The sequence below is a fragment of the Leptonychotes weddellii genome, chromosome 8, assembly GCF_054177405.1.
Source record: "Leptonychotes weddellii isolate Sample4059 chromosome 8, ASM5417740v2, whole genome shotgun sequence".
In the NCBI taxonomy this organism is placed as follows: Eukaryota; Metazoa; Chordata; class Mammalia; order Carnivora; family Phocidae; genus Leptonychotes; species Leptonychotes weddellii.
In genome coordinates this window covers 45,088,525-45,099,296 of record NC_138376.1, presented here as the reverse complement: position 1 = coordinate 45,099,296, position 10,772 = coordinate 45,088,525, and the positions used below count along the sequence as shown (strand labels likewise).

At 33.2% G+C, this 10,772-nt stretch overlaps 1 protein-coding gene across 1 annotated transcript in view; it reads left to right on the top strand.

Moving 5' to 3' along the window:
• The window catches only part of KHDRBS2 (KH RNA binding domain containing, signal transduction associated 2), a 525,516-nt gene that overhangs the window by 476,893 nt on the left and 37,851 nt on the right, over positions 1-10,772 (top strand). The window contains exon 7 of the mRNA XM_081828467.1: positions 5,255-5,337. Within this exon, the coding sequence (XP_081684593.1) occupies positions 5,255-5,337 (83 nt within the window). The remainder of the gene's footprint in view (positions 1-5,254; positions 5,338-10,772) is intronic.

Here is a 10,772-nt window from a genome sequence, read left to right as displayed (position 1 = left end):
TAAAAAGAGAGAAAATTATTAAAAAAATACAGTACATGTTTAGTAGTGTTCTAAGTAGTGGTAAGATAAAAACCACAGGCTATTAGAATTCAGAGGACAAGGGGTTACCCTAAGCTTGAAAGAAGCAGGAAGATTTTCCTGAAGATTGTACAGTATAAAATAACCTTTAGATATCAGTAGCATTTCAACAGATAGAAACAGGGAAAACATAGGAAATTTAGGGGGTTGAAGGCTATGAAAATATGTACCTGCCCCCCTCCTTGGCTCTTCTCGTGTGGGGACACAAACACAAAAACAAAACAAAACTTGCTTGCTTCCTGTTAGAAGCTAGAGCTCTTGAGTCTAGAGTAACAACTGAGGGTTAATGAAGCCATATTTTTAGAATTTTGGTGGAGAACAATAGCATGGATGCTAGAAAAGATGTGTGCAGTCCCTGAGACACCTGTGGCAAATACAATTAATGCCCTAGTTACTGACCCAGTGATCCCCAAGATAGAGAGCTAGACTGCCTGGCCTGTTCAGCTATGGGAAATTCCGGCTGTGATGTTAACTGTTGTTCCACCAGAGGGGAGGTGAAGCCTTGAGTTGAGAATAGGATGCCTAAATTTCACCTGAGAACACAAGAGCCTCCTGTGCACACTCTAATAGCTGTTCATGTGTGTGTTGGAGGGGGTATAGGTGTGTAAATAAAGTTATACATCTTACAGGATGGTTGCAAGATTGACTTTTTTAGAATTCTCCCATTAAGTAAAACAAAAAGCATAAGAGATATCACATTAGACACAAAGATAAAATTATGCAGCAATGCAGAAGATCCAATATCTCACTAGTAAGAGTACTAGAAAGAGAGAATAAAAGTACAATGACATTTGCCAGAACTGGAGAACACAAGCTCCCACAATTAAAAGAGCTCCCTGACTACCCAGCATACTGAATGAAAAGAGACACACCACACACAAAGGCACAGCATTATAAAACTTCAGAACACCAGATGTAAAGTTTGTAAAAGCATCCTGAAAGGAAAGAAAAAAAGTGAAATGAAATAAAACTAGGTCACATACAAGTAGCAGGAATTCTCAGCACCAATATGTAGTGATGAAAACACTGACTCAAAGCTCTCAAAAGTTCTGATTGAAAATCATTTTCATCCTAATCTTCTACACTCAGTTAATCAATCCAGTGTGGGATTAGAATTTAAAAAGTTGCAATCAGATAAATGTGCAGCATAATATCACAGATGCAGTATCCTTTCAAAAATATTGAAGCAAAATGTAATTATGAGAATAATCAAACAAATTCAGAATATGGGACAGTCTACAAAACAGTTGGTCTAGACTACTCAAAAAGGCAGAGTTATGGAAAGCAATAAAAGCCTGGAGGATCTTGATAGGGATTGCATTAAATGTGTAGATTGCTTTGGGTAATTATAGACATTTTAACATTATTTGTTCTTGCAATCCGTAAGCATGGAATGTCTTTCCATTTCTTTATGTCATCTTCAATTTCTTTCATCAGTGTTTTATAGTTTTCAGAATACAGGTCTTTCACCTCTTTGGTTAGGTTTATTCATAGGTATCTTATTGTTTTTGGTGTAATTGTAAATGGGATCGATTCCTTAATTTCTCTTTCTGCTTCATTATTGGTATATAGAAATGCAATAGATTTCTGTACATTGATCTTCTATCCTGCGACTTTATAGCATTTTTCACAGTGCTAGAACAAACAATCCTAAAATTTTATGGAACCATAAAAGACCACAAATAGCCAAAGCAATCTTGAAAAAGAAAAGCAAGGCTGGAGGCATCACAGTTCTGGACTTCAAGTTATACTACTAAGTGATAGGGATCAAACAGTATGGCACTGGCACAAAAATAGACACAGACAACATAGATCAAGACAACAGAATAAACAACCCAGAAATTAACCCATAAGCATATGGTCAATTAATCTTTGACAAAGCAGGAAAAGAATATCCAATGGGGAAAAGACGGTCTCTTCAACACATGGTGTTGGGAAAACTGGACAGTCACATGTAAAAGAATGAAACCGGACCACTTTCTTACACCATACCCAAACATAAATTCAAAATGGATGAAAGACCTAAATGTTAGACATTAGGAAATTTAGTTAAAATCCTAGAGGAGAACATGGCAGTAACCTCTTTGACACTGGCCATAGCAACAAAAGCAAAAATAATCTATTGGGACTACATCAAAATAAAAAGCTTTTACACAGTGAAGGAAACACTTAACAAAACTAAAAGGCAACCTACAGAATGGGGGAAGATATCTGCAAATTTCATATTCAATAAAGGGTTAATATCCAAAATATATAAGGAATTTATAAAACTCAACACCTAAAAACCAAATAATCCAGTTTAAAAATGGGCAGAAGACATGAATAGACATCTTTCCAAAGAAGACATCCAGATGGCTAACAAACACATAAAAAAATGCTCAACATCACTCATCATCAGGGAAATACAAATCAAAACCACAATGAGATATCACCTTATGCCTGTCAGAATGGCTAAAATTAACAACACAGGAAACAACAGGTGTTGGTGAGGATGTGGAGAAAGGGGAACCCTCTTGCACTGTTGGTGGGAATGCAAACTGGTGCAGCCACTCTGGAAAATAGTATGGAGGTTCCTCAAAAAGTTAGAAATAGAACTACACTATATAATCCATCTATGGCACTACTAGGTATTTACACAAAGGATACAAAAATACTAAATCAAAGGGATACATACATCCCAATGTTTATAGCAGCATTATCTACAATAGCCAAATTGTGGAAACAGCCAAGTACCCACTGACTGATGAATAGATAAAGAGATGGTGTGTGTATGTGTATATGTATATATACATATATGTATGTGTGTGTGTGTGTGTGTGTATATATATATATATATGAATATACTCAGCCATAAAAATGAATGAAATCCTGCCATTTGCAATGACATGGATGGAGCTAGAAAGTATTATGCTAAATGAAGTAAGTCAGAGAAAGAAAAATACCATATGATTTCACTCATGTGGAATTTAAGAAACAAAACAAATAAGCAAAGGGGGAAAAAAAGGGAGGGAGGCAAACCAAGAAACATAGTGTTAACTATAGAGAACAAAGTGATAGCTACCAGAGCAGCAGGTGTGTGGGGGGGATGGGTAAAACAGGTGAGGGGGATTAAGGAGTGTACTTGCAACTGGGTGTTGTATGGAAATGTTGATTCACTCTATCGTACACCTGAAATTAATATTACATTATATGTTAACTATACTTTTTTGAGAGAGAGCACACAAGTGGAGGGGGAACGGGGAGGGGTAGAGAGAGAGAGAATCCTAAGTAGGCTCCACGCCCAGCATGGAGCCCAATGCGCGGGGATAATTACAAACAAATAATTCAAAATATATAGGCAACCAAGAAAATAATAAAATAAAATAATAAAATAAAATGAATGAGCAATTATTAACTTTAGGAGAAACAAAAAGTATATGAGAATAAAAAAAGAATTGTATTAGTCTATTTGGATCCTTAGTAAATAATATTTATTATTGAATTATAGTGTAGATACTGACTACTTAAAAAAGTAATGATGAAACTATATTAAAGTGTAGGGAAAAATGTAGGGAAAAGTCTATAACAAAACTAAATCCTTAATAACCTGAATGGCTAGTCAATAGAAAATAATTAAAGTTCATAAATCAACAACATTAATTTAACCATATTACTTAATAACATAAAAATTAATACTAGAATAATAGATGAAAAGGCTTAAAGAGAACTGAAGGTTAGAGAGAGACAAGGAAAGGAAGTGCTGTTTTTTGTGCATGAATCCTTTAGTACTATTTTAAAATAATCTTATATGTTAAAATTAACTTTAGAATATTTAATTTTTTAACTTAATAGGAATTGAATTAGAATAGTCAAAGATCAAATGAAGAAACGATCCCATAGTGCAGAGCAAAAATATGATGAAGTGAAAACTGTAAGTGGAAGAATAGAAGAAATTAAAGTCAGACTCAGTAAACTTCATATATAAATAATAGCATTATATAAATGGTAAACCAGATGGAGAAGTCATAAATAATATTTTAAAAACGTTCTTAGGTTGATGAAAATTACTAGTTTTCAGATTAAATGGGCTCAAAGATCTTAGTCAAGACTGATGTGGAAACTTTCATATCTACATATTTTTTGTTTAAATTTTTGAACACAATAGAGAGATTTATAAGCCTCCAGACTGAAATGAAGTTATGAATTGGTGGGTTGGGATGGAAGTGCATTCCAGGGAAAGAGACACACCAGCAAAGGCCCAGAGGCAGAAAAACTAAAGGTTTTTTCAGAAGTAGGGAGTAATTGAGGTGGTTGGCTAGGGTTTAGAGTACAGTCAGTGACCACAAAGGGAAATAAAGGTAAATCTCTCACACAGTGATTGATAACTGGATTGTACAACTGCTAGCTTGCTTTCACAGTCTGCAATGACAAATCTGCATTAGCGTTGGTAGCATTAATTTAGTTAGGTAATCAAACTCACCACCAACATCATTTTATTTATGAGATTTAAAAACTGTAGAATGCACAACAAAATAAAGGCTCTTTATGTGGTTTCTGTCTTTTTTTCTCTTCCTTCTTTCCTGCCTATCCTCCCCCAATCCTTCCCTCCAGCCCTTCTTTCCATCCCCTCTCATTTTCCCTTCCTTCCCTCCTTTTCTTTCTTTTCCCTTTTTCTTTTTTCTCCTTTCTTTCTTTTTTGTTTGTTTTGCAATGATGACTATATCTTTTTTACTGAAAGTTGACCACAATTTAAGGATCCTGAATTTTATAGTTTCAAACATAATTATGATTATTATCAGGGGAAGAAAAAAAAAAAACCAGTGGGGCTGTAACCAATATGTTAACACCACCATGATGTTAGCACACTATCTAACCATAATATTTTCAAAAGAAAATTTATTTTTAACTTCTTATATAGTTTTCATTAGTATTGATCAAAATTCTAGATAAATTGTAGAGGAGGTATTGCTACTTTAATGATATGCTGAAGCTTAATTATTAAATATTAATATCTGGTCCATGAAATATTAGTCAAGGTTATGAAGAAATTATTAGTCTAGTAAAATCTGATGCAGAGTAACTAACCAAACGTAAAAACCAAATTAAGGTCACATCACATAAAATCTCATTAAGCCAAACCAGATCTAAGTTAATCAAGTTGATTGCTAATAGGTCTTTCTACCATTTTCTGCCTCAGGGGTATGATGATGGCTACGGGGGTGAATATGATGACCAGACCTATGAGACTTATGATAACAGCTATGCCACTCAAACACAAAGGTAAGGCATTTGCTGTTTAGAGCATCCTTCTCAGGATTATTTCTAATCCTATTTTGTCTTTTGTATCTGAGTTCCAGTTCTATTATGTGAGAGTTTCTAGCAGTGGTTTTTCTCCATTGTCTCTCTGAATTATTAAGTTGTTTACTAGACTGAGAGGTAAAAGATAATAATCTTGCAATTGTTAATGGTAGCAGTGTGTTATTTTAAGACTAGATGATTATCATAACTAATAAACTCATTAAGTAAGCTTGTATTTAACAAAATACTGTTACTTTTGGAGATTATTTTAGTAAATTCATAATTAACACAACAATGAAAAACAAGCACTTGTTCAATGAAGGTGTTTCCCCTAAAATTTAATTTTTATTTGTAAAACAAAAGATATATGAATGTTATTGGTGCTCCTTCTGAAAAGGAAAACTTGTAAAACATCCTATGGAATGAATAATTCCCTTCCTTTCTTGATGGCTCTCTAAATGATTGTTGACTGTATCTTTTCAGATTGATCACATTTTGAGATATCAATGAATTTTTACTTTAAAGTCAAATTTTTTGAAGTAGTGTTTACATACAGTAAATTTTGCCCATTTAGGGTACAGAGTTTTTGAGTTTGACAAATGCAAACTATCATGCGACCACCATCAAAATTAAGTTTTAGGGCAATTTAGCCAACCTGAAATGTTTCCTTATGGCCCTGTATAGACAACTTTTTTCCCTCCCAGGCCTTGGAAACCACAACCAGTTTTTTGCCATTACAATTTTGACTTTTTTAGAATGTCATATAAGTAGAAACGATACGATATGTCGCCGTTTCTGTCTGGCTTCTTTACATATAATGATGTGTTTGATATTTATTCATTCATGTTGTTATGTGTATCAATGTTTTCTTCCTTTTTATTACTATGTAATGTTTCATTGTAAGGATGTACCATAGTTACTTCATTCATCAGTTGAAGCACAAATAGATTCTTTTTTTTTTTTGCAATTATGAATAAAATTATCATTAAACAACTGCATTTTTGAAAAATCTATCTCCCAAGTATTTTTTCTGAAAACAAAAAGTTACAATTTTCATGGGAAAGTAGGAGGAGTCCATATGATAGTTAAATGATTCTCCCCTATATGTGATTGACAGAAACCAATAGAACTAATTGTCACAAAATCATTACTGCATTGACCATTTATTGACCAACTTTATTGGGACCCAAAGAGATCTAGATGCATCATTAAGTAATATCTGGAGGAGGGGAGGTGACAAAGAAAGAAACAACTTTAAGGTCATTATAGAGTGGAGGAAATTTGCATGTAATGCCTAAGTGTGCATTTTGCATGGCCAGAAGGACAGCCTAGTGAAAGGAGTGAAGGGCAATTCTACTTAGAATACTGCAGGCAATTAGGAAAAAGATGAGTGTGAACTGATACCTCCAAAGCTAAGCATAACATATCATTAGGAAAATGACCATCAACTTTGAGTAACTGGTTAATTTGTACTATGTTAAATAGAAAAGCCATCATGAGCTAACAGTTTATACTGTGGGTGATAGCATAATAGTCCCAGTTACATATTGAAACAGCACAATTATTTAGGATGGGGGAAAGTTTTGCATCATCACAGACACTGATTATTGTAGGCAAATTGGCTACATATTTAAAGTATCTGCTAATATTTTCAAATTGTAAGTTCATCATTATACATTAGTGCATAAAAATGGTGAAAATAAAGTACTTTAGCTTGTTTCAGAAACTATTTGGTAGAAAAAAAAGAGATTACCACACACTAAAAACACAACTAGAATAGAGTAAAACAATTTCTTGATTTAGCTTTATAGAGAGCTACATTCAGCTGATAGAGATTTTGGAATAGTTTTCTGAAAGTGAGGGACTTTTTGCATCTTTCTTCTGGTAAGACTTAAATGGGCTTAGCTAACCCTAAGAGACAAGGAAGAAGAAAAAATGGGAGATTAGGATAATTTATTTTTGAATATTTCCAAAGTGAATATTAGAATAATTGAACATAATTATGCATAAAAAGTAACAGAATAATTTTAGAAAAAATTGTCTTGTTTTAATAAAGTATAATTTATATGTAAAAAGATACTTTCTATGCTCTTCTGCTACCTTCTCTTTTTTCTTTCCTATCTGTTCTATTTTCTATGGCTAAATTCATCCCATTCTCCTAGGCTCAGCTCAAAGCCAACTCTTCCAAAAAGTTTTTCCATAATCCTTTATTTGAGAATAACCTGTTTTTGCTCTAAATTTCAATAGCACCATATCTTTATTTCTCTACGGCTCTTTCTCTCTCTGTCCTACAGTGGGATCAATTGTGTACATGTTACTTATCACTCTTACTACTTTCCTAGAATCCTTGTCTGATGCCCTCATGTCCCTCACAGTATCTAGTGTTGAGTCTTTTATAGGGTATGTATTGAATAGATGATTGTTGAATACATGAATGTCAGACTTAATGTGTACCCACACTGTGAAGATATAAAATAAGAGCATCTCTTCCCTCAAGGAGAATACAATATGCAGAATTCTATTTATTATATTTATTGACAAAATATTTATGTGTTTCTGAGATATCTTAGTGCTAAATCAGAATAAAGAAATCAGGTCATGAAATTAATTAAAATGATACTAATGTTCTCAAAAAATGATATTAATATTCTCTATTGCAATAATTATAAAATATCTATTTTGGTCAAAACATGGCCTCAATGCTCAGAGTTTCTGGCACACTAGAGGTTCTCAGTAAAGATTTGTTGAATAAATGAACAAAAGATAAATGAATGCATTAATGAATGAATGAAATTAATATTATTTCAGAAAACTGTGAGGAAGAATTTTTAAGTATAGTACCAACTTGTAATAGAAGTAGATAAATACTGAGAAAATTCATGACGTATGTATTAAATTCCTATATTTAGATTATTTCTATTGATTCAACTATGCCAGCAGAAGATGATATTAGCAGTTTAGTTAAATAAGCACTTATTAAATGATTATACATGTCAGAGAGTATACTCACCATACAGTGACAATACTTACTTAAAATTTTTTTAAAGATTTTTTATTGTTATGTTAATCACCATACATTACTCATTAGTTTTAGATTAAAATTTTTCTAAATATATTTTAGTATTTGCCCGTAACAATTTGTTTGAGGAGTCATTTGCAAGCTGTTATATATTTAAATAAATATAAGTGAAACAACTATAGAGTAACCAAGTATTAGAAGGTAGAAGTGAGAGGAAGTTCATTTTTTATAAAAATCAGTCTAGAACTGTTTTTTTTTTTCCCAAGTGGTGGCTCTTTAATTGGGTTTTTAAAAGTATAATTTAGATTTATGGAGGAAAATGGGAGAAAGTTTCTAAAGCGGAATAAAGAGAAATATATGAGCATAAAACATCTCCATCATTAACAAAAAATATGAATAATATTTTGGCACTGTCATGGTCAAAATCGGAAGAAATTCCAATTTAGAAGCACTAAATTATGGTACAACTAAATCGGAAGAAATTCCAATTTAGAAGCACTAAATTATGGTATGGTATTTAGGTACAACACTAAATTATGTGTGACTTAGCAGAACTGATATAAAAAATAAAAATCTTTAGAGAAAATGGTCTTTAAATGACTACTTAGTCAGCACAGGTGAAGACAGAATTTGTGGAAATTATAAAGTAGAATCTGGCAGGTACCTAAATGGAATAATTATATCATCTTCAATAAAGAGTCTAAGGGAAGTTCACAAGGTAACAACCCTAAAAAGGTTCACCTGGAGTTCAGAAGCTGTAACAACTTTAATTAATCCCCAGTTGTCTTGTAAGGTGTCGTTAGTTCTGGAAATTTTCAAATGGATCAGAAGAGAGACTTCTCTAAAGATTCCTTAGGAGGCAGCTCAACATAATGACATTATTAAGGACTGGTAAAGATGATGATGATCTGAGGGGTCTTAGACCATCTTTTTCTCTTGCTCTGTGTCAATGAGGATAAAAAGTTTAAAAAAATGGATTGATGAGCTTATTATGCAAGCTTTAAATTGCAGGACTAGTATTGCAGTTTCCAGGGGAACTCAATTATTTGAAGTCTTTGGCTTAAGACAAGTTACATCCTATGATTAACAACTTTAATTGGACTAAATATTAAATTCTGTCCATGTTCTGATACCCCATTTTTTATGTACTCCTCAAAGACATTAACATTTTCAGAGAAATTATATAAATTCATATACGTTTTACATATGTATTTGTTGATTTTTTATTAGGGTTAATTTTGATAACTAAACTACTCGTCTAAGTAGTCAATTCGTATTTAAAAACATGCAAAAAAATACCTTTTATAAGACTTCAATAAGAAAACATATTTTACATATTTATATACGTCACATCGTTTTACCAACGAATTGACTTTTCCCCGTGCCCAAATTTTCAGCAAAACCTATACCAAACTAAAGCCATAGATGTAGAAAAAAAGTTACTGACATATACCTAGATTGAAACAGTAATACTGCAAATGAAAATCAAAAGACCAATTTTGATCATTGATTCTAATGACAATTTAATTTGGATGTGAAATGTTAAGAAACTATAATTTTTCAGTGTAATATTTTAACTGCAGATTGGTATAATAGGCAAAATATAAAAATGGAAGACTTTGCTTTCCTTAAATCATGAATCAGGTGAGGAATTTGCTAGGAAAAGAATCTTCTTTTCTGTAAATTACAAAGGAATGAGCTAGGAGAGCGAATATACATCTCTTTCTGATATATAAGTTCCCAACGTTGATCACTTTTTGAATATCTGTACAGTCAGGGTCTATGCAATAGGAAAAAAATGCCACTCTTAAATTAGGATAATTTGAGGAGAATTTAATACGGGAACTCTCTTTAGTGGCAGAGTGCAGGGAAACCACAAGGGACAATGCAATGCCCTGGCACTAGGATCCCTGGGGCAAGGTGTTTGTCACCAAAACTAGGATTGAAAGGAGACAGAGAAAGTGGTTTGGAGAGGCCTCCTGATAGGAGCTGAGGCTTTTGATTCAGAATGGGAGCCATGGCCATTCTGCAAAGAGAGAGCTCAGGGAGTTAATGCCCTGACCTCACTCTCCTCCCTCCTTCCAGTTTCCCACATTTGCTCCCATTGGCTGAACCCATTAAGAGGCAGAGGAAAAGAAACCTAGTAGATGGCACCGCTGTTAGTCATCCCCAGAGCAGGCTGGAGGGAAGAGTGGAAGTGGGAAGGCAAATGGAAGAGAGGCAGCACAACATCCAAAAATTGTATCAGACCCCCAACAACTAGTAATTGTATATATTAGTGTCAGTTGCTTGAAGATATAAATAATGAATTTACTGAATTGTCATGGAAACAGTAATGCCTTTAAATGGATTTGTATTTTATTAATGAGAAAACATCTATGAACTAAAAAAGACTCAT